Source organism: Blennius ocellaris (genome assembly GCF_963422515.1).
Source record: "Blennius ocellaris genome assembly, chromosome: 2".
Classification (NCBI taxonomy): domain Eukaryota; kingdom Metazoa; phylum Chordata; class Actinopteri; order Blenniiformes; family Blenniidae; genus Blennius; species Blennius ocellaris.
In genome coordinates, this window is record NC_137651.1 from 14185433 (window position 1) to 14206814 (window position 21382).

General features: G+C 45.1%; 1 protein-coding gene across 1 annotated transcript; it reads right to left on the minus strand.

Annotated features, from left to right (window-relative positions):
- Positions 1-958: 958 nt before the first annotated feature.
- tiparp (TCDD-inducible poly(ADP-ribose) polymerase) lies at positions 959-20624 on the minus strand. Its single transcript, XM_080509743.1, has 7 exons — positions 20372-20624; positions 18334-19386; positions 9736-9925; positions 9039-9226; positions 5610-5912; positions 3732-3989; positions 959-2397 (listed from the first exon to the last, which is right to left on the minus strand). Exons 2-7 carry the CDS (start codon positions 19359-19361, stop codon positions 2208-2210), a joined length of 2157 nt encoding a protein of 718 aa, XP_080365869.1. The 5' UTR covers positions 19362-19386; positions 20372-20624; the 3' UTR covers positions 959-2207.
- Between the last annotated feature and the right edge of the window lie 758 nt (positions 20625-21382).

Genomic DNA, 21382 nt, shown 5'->3' on the forward strand with positions numbered 1-21382 from the left:
TATTAATTTAAGAAAAAAAAAAAGTCATGTTTTCTTACATTTTTCCCATGTGTTACATCAACTTGTTCGGCAAGTTCTTGTTGCGCTTCTGATCTGCTCCCTTTGTCGATCAGAGTCACGGTCACAACTTGTTCAAGGTGTTCTATCAGGGGAGAATCTTGAGTTTCTTTTTCCCTTTTTCTAACCCTTCAAAATTTGAACAGAATTCGTGAGCAGGAGAGTCTCCTCTGTCATTTAATCATGTTTTGAAGCAGATATGATATCCTTCCTCAGAGGAGATAGTGGTTTCTTGGTGGCACATTTTGGCACTCTGGGGTTTCAATTTTATATTTCTCAAATTTTTTCGCCAGTCTTTATAAGTGTGTAAAAATTGGTGAGTTTTTGGGTGCGTTCAGGGGGTCAAATTTGGGCTAAAAGCCGCCTCAGCGGTGAAAGAAAAATACAATAACAATAAGAAACATTACAAATACAATAGGGTCTGGGCCTCCGGGCCGTTTGTCCCAGAAAACTCTCTCCTTAGTTCATCATTAATATAATTGAGAGGCAGCAAAACTAGGAGTCAAGAAACTGGTGAAATGACAATATTGCTACTCAAGCTGCCTCTGAAATGTATAGCGTTGTATGCACTCTCTGAAAGACAACAAATGATCAACCATCACACCAATATCGGTTGCGGTGAGTATTTTCAGGTTATTTATTCATTAAACTAACTAAACTTCTGCAAGAACAGTAAATGACACAGCCACAGCCAGAATGAGTATCAATATTAATTTGAAATTATTCATACATTTTAAATTGGTTGGAGCCTTTTGTCTAATTCAGATTATATCATCCAATACTAAATCAGGAGGGAATCGAAGTCCGGAGTGTTACTGTGTTCATCATACTGAAGCACCGTCACGTCAATAACAAAAATAAATAGTGTTGTGACACCAATGAAGCAGAAATTAGCCAGTCATTTCAGCTTTTAAAATTCTTTATTTAATCAATGTTACAATAAACTAACATAAATAAACATTTTTATGAACAAAAGGCACACAGTTCAAATATAAACAAAGAGAACGCCTGTACAGTTTGTCTCAAAAAAAATTAAAATAAAATAAAATTCTACAGTCTCCGAACGAGAAAGCATTTTAAGAGATGAGTTTCAGGGAGCTTTGTTGACAATAACGCTACAGCCATGCCGCCGTCACCACGGCGGCAGCAGCAGCATTAAAACTCGTCAGTCCCCTCACGAGGATCCGAAAAGCAGTGACTGCAAGTTAGGCAAAACCTGGCGACCAGCAGCAGAGCTGGTCTTCGTGTAAGTCCTCTGTCTGGAGGCTTTCGGTATGTGGAGGTCCGTTTGTAAAGTCCCTCTGAAACTCATGTCCACTGTCTGGTTGAAGAGGCCACAAGATTATTGTCCACTAAATTAAAAGATTCACACACGCAGCACATCGATTTGGAGTAGGAAGAGAGAAAAAAAAAGAAAAAAAAAAGTATGGGGCCAGAGGTTAGGTAAACACTCATTATGATTTGTGTTAGAGAATTACTGGAAGGTCAGAGTTTCCACGGTTTCTCTATAGACGCTTCTGATTGGTTGCTGCTTCCTCAGATCAGTATTATGACCAGTTGGTCATTCACAGTACTGGCAGGACAGACACTGCTTCAGACAGCGTTTGTCCCCATGTGGAAAACTTTTTGTATACAGCTGTATGACTAAGTCAGAATAATAAGGGTAGTTGGTTTGTTTTTGTTTTTGTTTTTTTCTGCATTTGCTTTAAGTGAACAAAGTTGACCAAAAAACCCCCCCAAAAAACCCAATCCTCTTTTTGTCCCGTGCTCACCGTCACTGAGCTCCTGTTCATATTAAACTCTCTCATGAATCATCCACCCTCTGATCGCCAGATGAGACAGGTGTTGTCCTTTTGCTGGTCCAGTTTCGTCCAGTTCTATCCGGTGTGCTGCTCCCTAATGCAGTCCAGTCTGGTTGGATCCAGACCTCAATCAATTGCAAACATTCCTCCACTTGTTTTAGCCCGTTTCCAGCACCGGATGGGTGAAGTTTACTCTTAAAGTGATACAGACAATCTCGTCAATCTGTTATTTTTTTTATCGTTATACTGATTTTTCTTCTTCTTTTTTACAAGCTTTACCCATCCATCACTTCAACAGAGCAACACAAAGCGCTTGCAAGTAAAGACAGCAACTTCAGAGCTTTGGGCTCAGACGGTGACCGTGCTGGGCACTTCCTCATAGTGAATGATAAAGTACGGGTAACTCTGGTCGTCATTGAAGATGACGTAGATCTGGGGATCCACCCAGTTGTCCACACAGGAGTCGTAAAGGTCACTGGAAGGATCGCGAGGGTTGATTTGTGGAGGTCGCCGCATGGATGGATTACCTACAGTAAACCTGAGGAGGCACAAAAAAAAGAGGACAAAGACATTAGATAAGTTGTTTGGGGAACGAGCCATACAACCCTCACGAGGGAAAGTGATTCCTTCGCTTCTGGAGCATTCCTCTAAATCTTATGATTACTGACTGCTCTTTTGGGATTAAGGCCACATTCAATAATACAGACCAACCGCATGTGCTGTAGTATATGAAATGAGGCAGTGCATTGTAACCGGTTTGTTTATCGTTTCTTAAATATTCATGTTAAGCCGAGCAGGCCCATCATCCATCAGTTTTTGTAGCACTTATTCATGAATAAAGCATATTAAAATAAGAACATTGTGAACTGCGGCAGGGTGAAATGTGCAGCAGAGACTCTCGACTCTGCTCAGGTCTGGAAGCAATCCCTCTGCCTGTACTGTGCAGCAGATTGAACCCAGGTTTATACTTGTGTGTGTGTGTGTGTGTGTGTGTGTGTGTGTGTGTGTGTGTGTGTGTGTGTGTGTGTGTGTGTGTGTGTGTGTGTGTGTGTGTGTGTGTGTGTGTGTGTGTGTGTGTGTGTGTGTGTGTGTGTGTGTGTGTGTGTGTGTGTGTGTGTGTGTGTGTGTGTGTGTGTGTGTGTGTGTGAGTGAAGGATAGGGTGTTTCCAAACCGCCACACAATCCTCTGTGTGCACCACCGGCTGGCTGCAGCAGTATAACAAACCTGCTGATGTACAATGGCTCCAGCCAAATCAGCTTTTTTACATGTGTGCCCTTAGATTTGACTTGCACTTCGAGCAATGGGAGCAGCATGATGCACAGCACGGCTGAAAGATGGTTTATGGAAAAGAACCTCTAGATTTCCATGATCCAAATTAATGCTGATGGCTTCTGTAAATTTAATCTGAGAGAGCCCAAGAGTGAGGGAGAACGCAGGCTCGCGAAAGAAGGCTGTTTATTAAGAAGAATGACTCCAGGGAATATACTTTGTCAAACACATTGAACTGTTCATTAAGGACACTAAACCATGAAACCCAAAATAAGACCAGGATGCATGAGGCCTTGATTTAGCATTTCCCAAACTAAGTTCTAGCCATCCTCCTTCTAATGAAAGCATTGTGGCTTTGCTAGGATACTCCGCCTAAATATAGAAAAGTTAAACAACCTATGCATCTAATGGTACTAACTGATGGTTTACCATTTTATACCAGGAGACTATTATCGCATTTCAGCTTTGATTTCAATTAAACTAATAGCACATGAAATTGTTCCATTTGAAAAATGTTTCAAAAGGTGGAAACAGAGAAAATGTCATGCAATCAGGGATTTGGTCCCTCTCAACTTGTGAACCACTGCGACACCACTACGCACCTGCCAGTGAGCACTTTGGCGAGGAACATGCAGTGAACTCCTTTGGGCGAGCGTTTGGAGAAGTTGTGGGAGTAGACGGCCTTGCGGGCGAAGTAGGAGCCTTGGCCAAACATGGTGGCATGCTTGCCGCAGACCCGCGGGTCAAAGTTGTGCTTGCAGATGCCCTCCACCACGTCGGCCGAGGTGCCGTGGAAGAGGTGGCGCTCGCTCAGCAGCCGGTCCATCTCCGACATCCGCCGCGACATGTACTCCTTCTTCCTGTGGATGCAACCGCAAATTGGGGTGAGATCACCAGCGCGACAGCGAATCACAGGTGTGTATGTCTGCAAACCAAGCAGAATGAATTAAAAACAAAACAAACCAAAAAAACAAGATGACTATTGAAGGCCTGTATTGATTCTTCTTGAACAAGTTGATGCACAGTGACAGGTCTTACTCGTGTTATGAATTAAGGAACAGCATGAAGAGGCCCTGTTATTTCCATTAAAAAAAAAATAAAAGTGATTACAATCTCGTTTGCTCTAAATCCAGTAAAAACATTTGGCCTAATCTGTTTCTTAAGCGCCATGGATGCACGCGCAAACACGCTGCTCGTTTGATGGGAGCGGATCAATCAGGCATGCAGCGGGGGAAAGCGTTTCGAGCCAGCGAGGCCGTGACCCAAGCATGACCTCGCATGATCCTGCAGCTTGTGACCTGACTCAGACTTCCGCTGCACGCATCCCCGCATGCGCACACACACACACACACAAAATCTACTGCAACACAGATTTAAAACCAAGCTGCTCAACTTCTCTTTGCATTAACCCCCCCCTCCAGTACGCGCGCGCACACACGCGCACGCACACACGCACACACACACACACACACACACACACACACACACACACACACACACACACACACACACACACACACACACACACACACCAAAACCCGAGTGTGGGAAAAGGAACTCAACTGACATTCAGGGGGGAGGGCTGCTGCTTTCATCGTCAGTGACACGCACGCACACACTTGCTTAAACACATACTTGCTTAATAACACTCAGACACAGCCAGTCATTGTGAAACCGTGCGGTACCAGTCAGCGTGGAGGAGTTGAACTGTCACAGCTGATAGGACCTGCCCTGTTCTAACCACAGCGGTTAGCCCACTGCGTTCACGACAAGAACATCACCATCACCCAACATCTCTTCATCTGCTGCGTTCACACACCACGAGCGACTCATTCTCACGAAGCCCCACACAGCTGGTCCCATTTGCCCTATTTTTCTCCGTTATTTTTCTTCTCTTCCTCTGTTTATCATTCAGCCCATTTGTTAGTTAAGAACTTCTTATCCTTGTTTCTGTCTACAGGAACATACACAGCTGGGTCTGAATTATTCTTGAGTTCAGCAACAGATAACTGCAGAGAAGGGCCTGACTTGATTGTTTAGCAATGAAACAACACAAGTCGAGTCGAGGACAGCTTGCGCACTATTTTTGCATTATTTGACACCACAGCTCATAATATCACAAATTAATGTCTGCTTGTAACCACCATCAAGCAAGGTGATATCTTTTGACTGTAACAGTACATTTGTGAAATCAGACACCACAGCTGGTGATCTTCACAGCAGAGCAACATTTTAATAAGATAACCGCAAGTGCGTCAAACTGGAGACGCCACGATTCCATCAGATGAAATGAAAAACTGCCTGCAAAAGAACACACGCAAACCTGCCAGCAGCCAACCGACTGACACAAATGTTTCCTGTTTCCATCAGAGATGGTGGCACTTTCACTGGCTAAAGATTCGTGGGTGCCGTTTCGGATTCGGGGGTCGGATGAGCTGATAACGTCTCCACAACAAATAGAAAAATGCCTGTGCCCTCACCTCTTGTACTTCTCCCAAAGGAATGGGTTCTGCACACGCAGGATCTTGATGATCCTGAACTTGGTCTCTGACACAGTTTTGTGGAACAGGCTGTACACCGTCCTGTAGCTGCGGTCTTCACGAGACACAGGCACCCGCAGAAAGTCCTGGTTCATCCCCATCGGCAGCCACGTCTCGGGAAAAAGGCTGGGGGGGTTGGCGATTGTTGGCGAGAGCGGAAGTGATGGAGACACATCCATGGACGAGGAAGAGGAAGAAGTAGATGAACAGGGGAGAGGAGATAAAGTGACGCCCCCCAAAGTCCTGAAAAAGAAAGAAAACAAGAAATGATACATTAGTTTAGAAACTGCACTCGATAAATTGAGCTTGTATTAGGTTTTTACACGGAGCAAAGATTCAACAATTACAAATTGTTCCAGGAAATAAAAGTGATGTCGTAGCTTGTTTCAGTTTCTTTAAACTAAAAAAAAAAATTACCGCTTCTTCTTTGCATTCTGTGAAAACACGCAATGGTCAGATAAAACATTTATTCGCGTTAGTTTTGATGGTGGACCGCTAGATTGTACTTGCAAATTCATGAGAAATTATCTTATCAATTTGGATATACTAGTGTACTACAACTCTAATCACAGTTGGATGTATTTTTATTAGGACAGTATTGTATAAATGGTCTCGTAAAGTATTAAGTAACTTTTAATTGTAAAAACCTACAAAATATATTTAAAAAAAATAATAATCAGACTTTCATGCTTGATGTTCTCATTGTAGGCCACTGCAGCATGTGAACACATGAAGGCCGCACTCTTTTTGCATTGACATGCACAGAAGAACCCAGCTGGATCAAGAGTAATGAGATTACTTTGATTAGCCTGCGTTTCATCTTAAAATGTAAGCTGCTGCTCCTTATTAAAAGGCTCCAGAGCTCATCTTTCTCATTTCCCAATGTTCAACCCTGCTGAGGGTCAGTGGAGGCATCCTCGCAGGCCCTTTTCATTTATAGCATCAAATGCATCGACTGCAGGCCGTAACATCACAGTGCGCTACCTGTCTCGACACTTTCCTGCAGCTACGCTCCCATGTGCTTCCAATCTGGGCTAATGTAAAACAAAGCCGCTGAACCAACGCGTCTGCACGCTCAGAATCTCACTCAGCTGTCAACAATGACATCACTTGCAGAGCCGCACTCGACTGGAGCAGCTCCGTAGCAGCCATCAGCCGTCACAGGCCGAGTGAAACGACGGGGCCGCGCAAAAATGAAACCCAGACACCAAACAAGACAACAGGGAGGCAAAGTGAAGGAGAGACAGGAGTGAGAACAAGCGAGTGGGGGGGGGGATGAAATACCAATTGTGGAGCTGTCATGGAAGTGACAAAAAAACTATTACATCTGGCATTTCAGTCGATAACAGTAGTTTGGCTGTCAAGTTCTCGCTCTCAAAGTGTAAATGCTGTTAGCTCTATCAGCCATAAGAAGGTGTGTGTGTGTGTGTGTGTGTGTGTGCGTGCATGTGTGTGTGTGTGTGTGTGGTCAGGAGACCGTGATCAGCACGACTCTAACTTAGTGTGACAGTTTTTTTTCATCTCTCCTCTCGGTTATCTGCCCAGTCTCAATCCCCCCCCAACACCCAACACCCTACGATCGATGACTATATATTCCCCGTGTGGTTTGAAGAGATCACAGGCAGACTGCTGCAGAAAACAAGTGTGAAATGAAATGGGACAAATAACAAGAGAATGATGGAGTTGGGGAGAGAAAGAATGAAAAAGAGGGGAGATCAGAATGAATGAGGGAGGGAGGGAGGGAGAGAGAGAGAGAGAGAGAGAGAGAGAGGGGGCATTGCTGAAAATAACATCAGGAGAAAGAGCGGCAGTGATGACAAAAGGAAAGGGGGAGAGAGGCGGGGGATAAGTTCACAGAGAGTGCCAATTAAGCTAATGACTTAAACCTCTAAGCCACGCACAGATTGTTGCTGATACACACACACACACACACACACACACACACACAGATTGAGTCACATGGAAGAACAACGCCGCTGCCTGAAAAGTATAATTTCAACCAAAAAACCAAGTGTTAATGCAAAGTGGTTTGCTTTTCTGGAGCCGGCTCCTTGTCACCATAATGTGACTGTGATTGGACATTTGTGCTCACTAAGTGATGAAATGAAGCGCACACAAAGCAAACAGATGACAAGTCTCATGAGCAAATCCCTCGATCCAGATTCCAGCTCCCCACACTGACACTTCACAATCCTTGGCTCACCAGCTCGACTCCAGCCTGCAAAGCATTAGCCACTCTCACTTCCGCAGCCGAGCTCTCTCACTCGCCATCTCCCTGCATCTCATTCTCTCTCTCTCTCTCTCTCTCTTCCCTGCTCTGCTCTCGTCTCCTGACTGTCAGGGCCTGGGAAGAACAGCTCGTTCTGGCGCGCGCTCTGTGTGGTAAACTGGCAGGACACCGCTATGGCAGTCTGCTCGGCAAAGGAAGTGAAAAATTCAGCAAATGGGGTGAAATGGCTCTGCTTGTTTCCAATCTGGTATCACATGTTTCAAAAATAAGACCAAGGCGAGTGCTGCAAGGCACTTCACCGTCATGATAGCATGAGGTTGAGCGGGATTGAGGAACAGAGGATTAAAAGAGAAATGAAATTGCTTTGATGGGTATTTCTGAGCTGCGGAGGGTTCACTGAGCTGGGAGCTCTGTTCTTCATTCATTTCCTTTCAACCTCTCTTCACTTTTTGGCTCGACCCCCTCACTTGTCTTCTGCCTCATCTGTTCTCCTTTGCCTCATTATCTCATTTTCCAAATGTCTGGCCTGGGCCTGTTTGATTCTGCACAGGACAACCCCTGTGTCCCCGTGATGCCGTTTGACTTGCCAAAAATCTGGGCCGTAACAAATGTTAATACGGGTTTCCAGTTCAGCTCGGCCCACCAAAGCAGAACAGTGCTGGAATGGAATAAAGAGGAGGATGTGGCATTTGCATGCTCTGGACTATTTAACTCTGTGACATTACCGTGGTGTAAGAACCTCAGTGTTCCTGCATGTCTGTAAACAGGAACTAGGTACACTCAGAGAACGCCGAGAGCCTGGAGGAGACGGTGTGTCAGCTATTGTGCACCCAATGTGAGCGATTTTGCACATGCTGCCAACCACTTTATCTAAAATTAAGGGCTTTGCCGTCAGTCAGCGCTGCTTCATGTTTAAAATGGGAAATCTCTCCCGACAATGCCGACATCGCAAAAATAGACAATTGGCATGACAAAATCTGAAACAAAAGTAGGGGGTGAAAAGTGTTCATTACTCAGACGAATAGCATTAAACCAAGTCCTCTTAGTGTTCACCGGTGCCACACTACAATTGAATCAGTGCTCATTTCTCCAACAAAACAATACAGGCATAGATGAATGCAGCGATTAGGATTCCTTACTGTAGATGAGGTGTGAGCATCACAGAGGACATGAACATAGGCCTCTTCTTGATCTGACGTCTGAACCCAAAGACGGCGTTCTGCTGGAAGCCCTCCCGGATATTGAGGATATACTGGTTCTGGAGCGTAATGAATCGCACTTCCTTGAGACCCCTTGAACTCGCCTCCTCTATGAGCTTGACCACCGGCTGCCAAGTAAAGCAAAGGAAAAGAAATTTAGAGGAGGACCACTGGAGGCCGGAGACTATTGTAGTGGTTCATATGAGGAAACATGTAAAGAGCAAAACTCAAGACACATTGACACAAAGCATGATTTGATGGGTGGCACCGAGATTAGAACAGAACCTCCCACCAAGAGGCCCTGCAAGCATGTGAAGATGATGGCCATTCTGTGTGTTGGTTTTATCGTTTGTCTGTGTGTTGCTACGTTTTAGTTGTGATGGACTCGGTGTTGCTCAATTCCAGCCTTTGCTAAATAAATCCAAAACAGACAATAAATGGATGGTTGGGTGAACTGCAGCTGCTGGGGCGACAGCGGTGCAGCAAAGAGTGACTATTTTGTAGAAAGAAGTGTGCATCCTAATCGATCCCATCACAGTGGCCAGACGATTGATTGGCGTGGGCGGCGTTAATGTGTCGGGCGAAAAGCTCACAGAATTTGCGTGCAAACGAGTAATGCACACATCGACGCACTCACCTCGGAGTATTCCCTCCAGCCAAAGTTGTCTCTGCAGTAGTATTTCCACACCGTGTGACAGCTGGGGGTGGGGTTGGGGTTGGTCGTCAGCACGGACAGAGGGCTCGGAGGGGTGGTCAGTCGCCGGACGCAGTCGAACTCCAGGTCACACACCCGCATCGTCCCAAAGTCCAGAGCGAACACGCGACCCCTGAAACACATGATTTAGGTCATTAAAGCATATGAATATCAAACTGCTGCAATCGGCGTGGAACAACAACATGCACTCACATGGTGAGCTACTGTAACATGTGGCTGTGGGATGGTGACCTTGTTGTTAAATGGTCACAGTTTATACTTCCATCAGCAGCCGTGTGACCAAACATGGGGCTGCAGGAACTTTCGCTTGAGCCAAATGCCCTGGAGCAAGACGACCAAACCTCTAAATGCTTGCTGGGACCGAGTCAAACAGGATGATTGCATCAAAAGCCTTTTTTCTTTTTCTTTTTTTAAATACCACACATAGACGGAGTATAAAAAACAAAGCATGTTTGATGGAACATTTCTATTTACACAAACTGAAAATATGGATCTCTCCTTAGGAGTACTTCAAAAGCTTACATAGACAAACATGCCACAACTCTCTAGAGAGAGAAGTCTAAATTGGGAAGATCTCATTTAAGCTGCTTCAAAAACAGAAATTCTACCATTCAGCGATACAAAGAAACACGCTGCACAAAAACGCAATAAAATGCACTACATTGCCAGTCATGATGTGATGAACCAACAAAGCTGTACAACTATAGAATTATGATTTGTTGGTAGAACAGAGAAGCTGTGAAAATGTGATATTAAATAACAAAGACACAGAAATCATGCAAAGCTGTATGTGAAATCCGTATGAATTCATTTACAGTCCAGATACAATTTACACAACGGGACCTAGAAATACTTGGTTTTATAGCAGATAGTGTATGAAAGGCTCGAGGGCTTTCTAATTTGAAAAGAGTGCTTTTGATCTTCAAAAAACACAGGAAAAAAAGCTTCAAACCGTTTAGTGTGATCACTTCAAAGTATTCCCCTTCTTTTATATGGTTCTGCAGACAGGTATCTTCAATCTTTCCTTCAGCACTTACGTGAATTTAAAAAGGTGTGAGACTTTATTCATACAGAAAGCGATGACCCATATAAACCTACAATGGACATTGGACAATACCGTTCAAATTAAAACAAAAATATTTGCCTCTATAAATCACTTTATACAGCCATATATATGACTATTTCTCTAATTATGTCCACGCATCGGTCTCGATTGTGATCCAGCACTATTTGCCCATGTGACTGATCACCAAACACACGGCAGTGTGACAATCTACCCGGCAAAGAAACAGCAGTAACACATGATGTTATCATGTGCATACAACCTCCGTTAACCTCCCTCTGTCTCGACGAGCGCGGGTCAAAACCCCATTATGTGTATGTGTGTGCATCAGTCTCCCTACATTAGCTCTCCATAGGGCCTCTGGCAAATCCTTTCTGGGTCAGACATACCACTTACATAAATGTGGGCATCACTCGCTGGCACGCTATGGTAGGGAAGGCAGACGGACACAGAGGGAGACACACACTCGCACACATTCACATGCATGTGCGCAGGCGCAGGGAGCCATGCAAGCATTGCAAAACAGAGTGACGAGCACACTGGCTGATGGTGTTAAACAGGCTCATTGATTTTAGCGGGGGAACTAAGTGGATGTAATGTTAAAGTTTGAGAGTGCAAGTCTGTCTGGAAAAGTGTTAAAAAAAAAAGAGGGCTTGACAGGGATGCGTGCGTGCGTATGTATACACTTTATATTACATAAAGCCCAATGCATTGTGTTACATGTTTTCCATCTGAAAGACAGATGAGCTGAACGGGTGTGCATAAACTTGCTCATTAATTCAACAGACGGAAGCAGCAAACCTCATATTATAGTAATGGGTACACAGTAAGCAAGTATTCAGTTTCATCTACCCTAAGTGCAATTACAGGTTACCGAGTTTACAAGTTGACACACACAAGCAAGTTTCTGTCACGTAGGTGACATTCAGAAGCCCTGAGTCATTATACAAAGACATGTATGGAAACTAGCACTAACAGTAATTTTACGGGCTACATTTACAGTCCGTGTTTCTGCCAAGTCATAGTGTGACTGCATCCTCGTGAGAGGAAGTGAAACAGGAGTTCACCCACCGAGCACACACAGAAACAAAACAGTTACAGCCGAGTGAGTCACTGATTAGGAGATAAAGAGATTACCAGAAGAAAAAAAAACAGGCAAATGGATAATGTTGAAAAGAGTTTGTTTTTCCTGAAAACTTTTTTCACTAAAGAAAGGAAAAGATTCAGGTTTGAAACACATTTAAATGAACATGAAAGGCAGCAACAGAAGAAGAGAAATGGAAAGGAAAAGGTGCTGGAACTCGGCACTGGGAGATTGAAAAGAAAGGTATGAAAGACGACGTCGAGCAAACACATTCACCATGAAAACAGGACGTTTTCTGTTTCACCTCTGGTAAGCTCGTTCCCTTCTTTATTTCTCTCACTTTGTTCTGTCATGTCCGCACTCTGTTCCCCGTTTCACTGCTTCTTTCAGACTATCTAAACGTCTCTGTTCTGTTTTGTGGTCTAGGAGAGAACATGCACCTGCATCATCCTCTTTCTTGCTCTTTGGCTGAAACACTGCGGAACAGTTTCTGCCTGCAACAGTGCGCTCTGACGACAAGCGAGCCGCGTGTGCAAAAGTGACTGATGCATACACAGTCAGGATTTATCAGAGGGAAGTGATCTTTGCCATGTGTACAGGCAGCCTCCTCAGGTCACTGATTACTTCTGTTTCCAACTGCTACCGTTTCAGGCCCAACTCGTCACACTCCTCCACTGACCCACACAGATTTAGAACCCCCCCCCCCCCCCCCCACCGGTCATTCAACTCTGTTTTTTTTTTTTAAGCCTTTCGCAGTTCCTCACTCCCAGACTAGTTTGTGCTGTTCTAAAAATAAAATTCCACATGCTTAATCAAGTGTACTGAGATTTCGTGCTTGCAACGCAGGGGCCAATGCAAAAAAAAAAAAGTTGTGAAGAGACACGAGGCATGCCCACCCTGGCAAGGTTGAAGACCACGCTTGAGATGTCGGGCCTCTTTGTTATTGTGCATGGGGTGCTCTGTGTGAGGACAAGGCCTTCAGGCAGTGAACAAGCTGTACCTGCAATCAAAGCTGGGCTGGTGAGGGAGCCTACCACAACAAACTGAGGTCAATCACCACCACCAAGCATTCCCAAGGCCAATGTAGAATTCTTTGTGTGAATGTGTGTGTCCATCCACTGGTTCGACAGCAGCTACGCCAGTACTTCTATATTCATATAGATATTTTAATATCAGCCACATTGCTTCTAAGTGTAATGGCACTCAGCTTGTCATTCACTTGCATATTTCTGATTTTTATGAGATTTAACAAAAAAGTGTCATATAGAAAGTGACACACTTTTGGAGGAGTTTGTACTTATGGGAAGTGGCCCATATTGGGCCGGTCTATATTGTGATGGAGTGAATTATTGTTGAACTTTGTGAGCAGGGCGACTGACAAAAAAACAAAAGAACAAATAGAGAGAGAGTGTGGTGCAAAATCGTACCTGGAATAAATAAAGGTTGAGAAAACTCAGTGTGCTGTCACGATGACTCCTAATCCCCTCCACACTGCCTTCAGCACATACACCTTCTCACTTTCTCACGGCTGCAAGTACAAGGACCCGCATACCAGCATCAGTCATGCCATTGTGAACGTCACCGAGTGGAAGGGGAGGTATAAAAAAAAATGTTTTTTAAAAAGAAGAGCACTCACTGAAGTGCACACACACACACACATTCTTTCGACAGATTCATGTACACACACGCAAACTTCATGCAGTCACGCCTAGATAAGTCAGTCAGTCAACCAAATCTGCTGACGAAGGCTTCTTTCACATACACACTACCTTGATGTCATGAGTTGGAGTTATTTCCACATTATTGTCTTTCACGCTATCTGTTTGAATGTGCTTCATTTGGTTCGATGTTTTTTTTTTTTTTTTAAAGCTTCGAGGGCTGTGAACGTAACTCAGAGGCAAACACACACACACACACACGCACAGAACAGGAAAAACTGTATGCTGCCGTCAACTGCACGTCCTAGATTGTTCCAGTTAAGAAGAGCAATGCGCATCATTAAGCTCACAGATCAGGGTGTCCTCTCCCCGTCCTGTAACACACTTTTAAAAATCTGCAAAGCTCCACAGTGCATAAATCATGAAACATAAACCTGTGATAAAAATATGGGGGTGGCATGCAAATGAGCTTGGCTTAAAGAAAGAAAAAAAAAGCAGTCAATGACACCGAAGAGATGAATAGAGAGAGAGAAAATGGTTAAAAGGAGCAAAATAGGAGTTTGTGGTATGGGGAAAAAAAGATGAGTAGATATGAAGGCGGAAATGGGAAAAGAGGGGAAAGATGGAGCTATAAAGGCAGACTTGAGTAATAGGAGGCACAGCGACCTAGACCTCGCCCCTGTGATTCATTCTATGTACTGTCTGACACGTTACACACACACACACACACACACACACACACACACACACACACACACACACACACACACACACACACACACACACACACACACACACACACACACACACACACACACACACACACACACACACACACACACACACACACCCCTGCTGATTATCTTGACATGGCCTTTTCACACGCACAAACAGGCTCGCTGAGACACAACCATCCTTGATTTTGTTTGATTCGTGACACAACAAGGTAACACGGAATCCTTGGCTATATAAACACAAAGACACACGCACACAAACTGACACACACACAACCAAATGCACCGTGGTGTCAGGTCGCTCTGCCCTTGGTGCTCAGTGACTCTTTATGTCAGTTAATGACAAGCAAGGCTTTTATCACCTGGCTGACAAAGAGGCTGCGTCTATCTCACTCTCACACACACACACACACACACACACACACACACACACACACACACACACACACACACACACACACACACACACACACACACACACACACACACACACACACACACACACACACACACACACACACACACACACACACACGTTAATATGTGTGCTTCATTGTGGTTATGTAAAAAGCAGCAAGATGTTTTTTCAAGTCCAATAGTCTTCCCCTTACGTAGATGTTATCGGAAATTGACTTAATGAAATTGACTTGTTTTTATGTATTATTCTCGTATTTATTTCTTAATGTATTGTTTTTATAGCTTTGTTGTAAAGCACTTTGGATACCACTGGGTGATTGTAAAGGGCTATAGAAATAAAGTTGGATTGATTGATTGATTGATTAATAATGGGATCTACTTGAGCTTTTCTGTACGCAAAGGGATGCCTCGATATATATTGCAAACATCCAGTGAAAACTACAAGTGGATATAGTATTTCCTATTTATCCATTCATTTTACACATACAGACACACAAATACACTACAGCAAAGCGTAAATCCGTCAACAAGCAAGTGTACACAGTGGATGATTATTACAGTATAACTTTTAGAAGCGATGACTGTGACATTCCTCCTTACTGCTGAGTTCATGACTAAGACGGATTAACCAGACTTCCATTCCCGCTTATCATATGGATGGGATTAACCTGTGCTATGGATCGTACACACATGGGAACAAGCTCAGCAAAGAACACACACTCAACTACAGGCCGCTCAGCACATAACCAGATGCAGTTACTCAAAAACTATGATAGGCCATACACCCGCACGCACACACACACAAAAAGGCTAAGTAGGTTCACGTTGCCATACCTACAGCGCTTGTTAAATCATCTGCTGCTCTTTATATCACTAACGATGCTGTCATTGGCCAGGAGTAACCACGGTGACGCCTGTGCTGTGCCTGTGTGTGTGTGTGTGTATGAAAATACAAGCTATGTTGTGTTTCTAAAGAAAACATCAAAGGAGCACTCACACACGCCCAAAGCAACATAAAGCTTTGAGTCAACGGCTTAACCGATTGCTGAATAACCAGAACACTGCACAGTTTATCGTCACTCTACAAACACTACGCACTCAAGAACCTGATACCAATACTGAGCTTATCTTTTGTCAATGTATCACGAAAACATACCATTTCAATAATATCAGGATCAATCATTGACAGGCCATACACCTGTATATAGGCCTAACCGCTGACATGAACCTTGAAACAAATCCAAGTCTGAGGTATCTTTTGTCAGATCGGTCATGTGTTTCACACCTGAGTGCATCATGTTAAATCTTTTATGTTGTGTTTTCACCCCACCATTCAAGGCCAAGTCGGTCTTTACAGTTACAAAATGCCCCCATTACAGTGTCGTTTCCGAGACTTTAATACCTGAGCTCATTGAAAAACTGTGAAAAGTCTCTTGAGAAAAAGCAAACAGAAGAAGCGATGAGCGGGTTTATTGTACTGACGGAGCCTTGAATGGCATAATGAAATAGAACAAGTGTGAATTCAATAATTATGGTAGTGTGCTTGTACAATATCAAAAAGTGTCTGAAAAACTAATTATATAAGAATATGAAATGTTCCCTGATAATTGACTTCATGAAAGACAGAAATGTCTGAGTCACACTGAAAGGAGCCACTTGAATATACCACCAAGAATACTACTTTTTGTGGTAGTACGGTCTGAAAAAAGATTGTGTTGAGCAGGATAAGTACACAATACAGATGAATCAGCAGTGGCCTTTGCTACAACATAAAAAGCTAATAATCATCACTCGGTCTGTAATGACCACAGGTACAATGCAATTCAAATGCTAAAATAATTCAGGCTTTTCTAGTTTTCCTTTGGAGTTTCAGTTGAGAGAGCCAGATGGTCCTGTCTGACTATATGAGACTGTAACAAACTCAAAAGGCCTCTGAAGAATCTGGGTTGACACCAGCAGGTGCATATCCTGTTTGTGGAACAATATGTGCTCGGCACTGTGTTTCAGTTGAAAACACGAGCCAACAAGTGAAACATTAAGTGTCACATACACGTCTGTATAAATATAATTGAGTGTGTGTGTGTGCCTGTGTGTGTTAAATAGAGTACATGTGTTTGTACCAACGACACAAGCGTAAAGACTGTTTAAAAGTCTCCTGGTGTGACAGGAGGGTGTAGGTGTTGAGGGTATAATGAACACTTTGAACTGATTTAGATTTAAATGCGACTCAAGACATTTCTTCAGGGGACATCTCTTGTGGAAATTTAGGTGGCAATATAAACATAAAGTGTTTATGAAATGTGCTTTTATACGACCAACTTCACAGGAAGCGGCGCTTTGCTTCTTTATGTCACCCCACGGAGGCTTGCCAAGTACTTGCATGTGTGTATCTACTGGGTGTGTGTGAGAGTGAAAGAGAGGTTTATCTCTGTCTGCTAAAAGGCGTGCGTGTGAGCACAGCAAGCCACTTAGCTTCCCTGTGCAGCCGCTTCGTGCGAGCGTCTGCATGCCAAGCCGTGTTTGTGTGCGCCTGTGTGAGTGTGGGTGTGTGTGAACGCACATGTGCATGTCTATGACTGAGGGAAGGAGGGAAGCTGCCAAGTGCGTCTGTGTCACTGACCACACAAGGCAACGGAGGGTCACGGAAGTTCACCGCTCGCTGCCAGGACGGCTGTAAAGTCTACTTTGAAAGGAGCTCCAGCCAATCCCAGTGCTGGCTTTGGAAACGGGGGAAACACAGGAAATTGATAACCAATATCAAAGCTGCACGAGGTAACGTGCCATGCCAGCAAAAAGGACACGATGGCTGTTCAAATAAAAAAAAGATCTGCGTAGAGTACACATTAACTGGAAGACATGCGAAGGCCAAAGGAACCGATGTGTACTTTCACACTTGCATAAATAAATCCTATTTACTGCATTAAAGCCCTGTGAATGCAATACTTGTACTGATGCATTCACTTGGCTTCAGTCCACCAGCCACACAAGTACAGAACAGCTGTAGAGGCAAACCTCTCAGTTCGTCACTGACGGTGAAACCAAAGAGGAAACTCTGGCTGAAGTCTACTGTTTCCAAAACGCCAAACAAGAAGTGGCTTATCATTCAAGAGCAGCCTCTCGGCTTACTGTGCCATTGTCACGATGTCAGCAATACCTATCAATTTACCACACAGTAGTCTTTTTGCAGTACTTACAACACAACTACAGAGAGACGGCTTTCATCAAACTTTGGAAAACTGCCCTGGGGTATTGCTGCGTTATCTACTTCTGTTCAGTATTGATGTGGGGAGAAAAAAAATCCACACGAAACAGAAAATGTGCTGATTTTCACTCTTCTATAAGTGAATGTACTGTGGTTTCACTTCCTAATTTGAATCTATTGAATTGAAAGTGGATCGTGCCTCTATATACAGAAGATAGACATTTGCTTTAAAAACACAGACATGCCCTGCTATTACTTCCCTTCCACAGTGGATCCTATATCTAACCAGGGGGCATGTAGCATGCACATTAGACACTTAAACCGTCGAGAGGTTGAAGAAAACGTTGAAGTGAGATACTCACTGAAACTTGAGTGTGACTTGCTCATTGTCCGGGTTGCAGTACAGTCTCTCCAGCTGTTCCTGGGAATCGTCCGCTATGCTCTGCCACGCCTGACTGCTGCTCTTGCGGATCTGCCAGTGGTACGGCAGCACGGTGTGGTGGTGGGCACAGTCGTTCCCGTAAACACAGAGTCCCTGGAGGAAATCCACGCAAATGTCTATGGAGTCCGACTGGTGCGTGTGATACTGGAGCTGGGTGAGCAGCTCAAAAACCAGGTCCAGGGAGACCTCTTCACTTTTATCCTGAAATAGCGCTGCTTGGTCACACTGCAGGAGTAGAGGGTGAGGGTGAGGGTCCTGGATTCCAGTGCAGTCTTTGGCTGGAAGAGTTTGAACCCCAGAGGTTAAGAGGTCAGTGTTTTTGGTACCCTCCTCTTGGTGGGCAGTCTGGGGGGCAACAATGGGAGGTATGTCCCTGCTGGGGGACGTTATTGTCACTGTGCTCCCCGCTGACCTAAGGCTAGGTTTCAGCTGAAAGCAATCGGGGTTAGAATCGGCGATCTTAGGTCGCTCCCCTCGTCGTTCTGTCTCCTCCAGCTCCGCAGTAGTATCGGCTATCTCCACGTCAACGTCCCGGGTCATCAACCCCGGTACTCCACCCCCAGATGAGGCCCCTTCCGAAGCCCCCGAGTCTTTGAGACACACCTGGCCCATACAGTTTTGTTTCGCCACTGCAGCCGCACACAGATTCCCCGGAGTCCGACCTGACTGGCCGCGGGGAACAAACACCCCATCTCCGGAGACCAGTGTATCCGTACTCAGCAAAGTAGTGAGGATAGGATCCTCCAGGGCTCGGTGGAGGCATTTGGCATCTAATTTCCTCTGCTTCTTCTTGAAATATGGTTTCACCAGAGGTATTTTGTCTGGGAGCCCCACGATCTGCTGTTCTGTGAAATCCTCACCTTCATCCACGTTCAAACTCATACCCAGAGAGATCCCAGTTTGCACACCGTCTCCGGATTTCTGGAGGATGTGCAAAGTTTTATCCATTATGCCCTCCTAGAAACCGACAGTCCTGGAAGGAGGAGAAAGAGAAGAGAAAGAGGTAGTCATCAAAGATAACACCTACAACCCTACAATCTGAAGGCATCCTGGCGCATGAAGCAATGATTCATCGGATGCGAGCGACCGGGACAAATCGGCGCGTCTTTCCTAGAAAAGGAAAGAAAAAAACCAAACAACGTTCAGCTCGTCCGTGCGGAAACGAAGCCCGTCTGTGATCCCAGGATGACCCTGCGCATTTACCCACAGCCAGCACGGCGATCTGCGGATACATTACAGCAGAATCACAGACAGTCTGCTGCGGACTCTCACAAGTCAAGTGACAGGAGCGGAAAACGCATTATCTAATCCTCTTGCACGGCGGTCAGATAAATAATAATAATAATAATAATAATAATAATAATAATACGATCACACAGCCACGTCCTTTGCAGCTTTAATTCTTCTGTGTTTGGCCGCTCACGTCATGCCCGCAATTACAGCTGCGTATCCGAACAGGAGCGATAAAATCATCAGTGTAACAAAACCTCTCTCTCAGCCTCTCTCTCTCCCGGGACTATATTTTGATCACGGGAGTGCGATACGCGGCCCCTGCCGTCTACGTGCCACTCACACATAGCTGCCCGAGCAAGTTTGCACGTAGGCTACAACACACACACACACACACACACACACACACACACACACACACACACACACACACACACACACACACACACACACACACACACACACACACACACACACACACACACACACACACACACACGAGCAGCACTGCAGCGGAGCACCGACAAAAGAGACCCCGCAGTTTGAATTCCTCACGCCGCAACTAGAGCCCGAAGGAACACTTGGAAAAAAAAAAAAAAAAAAAAAAGCTTCGTAATAAACAAGCCTGGGGCTCTGTGGCCGTTTTATCACCCCCCCCCCCCTCCCCCCCCGAACACACATCATGTTTGAAGGTGAAAACATTCTTCAACAGACAAAATAAAGCCTACCTGCGCAACAACGTCCACCCCTCTCCCCGGGTCTCGACTCTCTTCGGTGGGTAATACCCAGTGCGTACATCGGCGGAGCTCCGTGTCCCGGTCTAAGGCGTTAGTATCCGTGAGCGGACCCGACTGTTGTCCGTGGAGGCTGGTGGGGTCCCCCGGCTGCTCTCATGGTCCTCTGCTGTCCAGCCTGTCCCCCTCTCTTTGTATCCTTCTGCCGGATAGCAGCGCAGTGGAGTGCGGGCCGACAAAGAGCGGAGCACAGCTGTGCGGAGACAGAGAGACTCTCTGGTTGCCTCGCGGCTCGGCGCGAGCAGGCCCCGCCCCGCAGTACCGCCATGGGGCGGGGCCTGTCCGCCTCCCGCCCTCATGGAGGAGAAGGAGGAGGAGCAGGAGGGGAGAGAGAGAGAGAGAGAGAGAGAGAGAGAGAGAGAGAGAGAGAGAGAGAGAGAGAGAGAGGAGAGAGAAGAGAGAGAGAGAGAGAGAGAGAGAGAGAGAGAGAGAGAGAGAGAGGCGTCTGGTGGTGACCCAGAGGAGCTGCATCGCGGTGTGCGGAGACCCTGAGGGGCCGGACCCGGAAGAAGCCTTTAATAAAAAGCAAACCATTACCGCATAGCATGTGACCATGAAAGTAAACTACAACCAGTAAAAGAGGCACGATGCTGAGTTTCCTCAGTAAACTTCAACAGAGCCAGCAGTTCCTGTCATGGGCTGAGAATACATCATGATCATGATCAGCAATTAAACATGTGGGGAAACTCATTTTAGTCAACCTTTGTGTGCATTTATAACATTTGGACTCACTTTGTTGTTTTTTTGTTTTTTTTCATCCATTCATCTTCTGTACAGCTTTATCCTGTTCAGGGTCGTAGGATGCTGGAGCCAATCCCAAATGTATTTTACTTTTATTTTACCAGATAAGTTAATTCAGAATTTTCTCTCAACTCTCATTTACCGTACAATAAAGACCAGGATACACCCTGGACAGGTCACCAGTCGATCACAGAGCAAACACAC

Bases quoted from the DNA above. Each gene is read 5' to 3' on its own strand.
- tiparp (XM_080509743.1), bottom strand. From the start codon at position 19,361: ATGGATAAAACTTTGCACATCCTCCAGAAATCCGGAGACGGTGTGCAA. The intron at 9,227-9,735 runs GTGAGTGCGTCG...TTTACTTGGCAG, and splicing joins GCTGGAGGGAATACTCCGAG to CCGGTGGTCAAGCTCATAGA. The intron at 5,913-9,038 runs GTAAGGAATCCT...TTTCTTTTTCAG, and splicing joins ATGCTCACACCTCATCTACA to GACTTTGGGGGGCGTCACTT.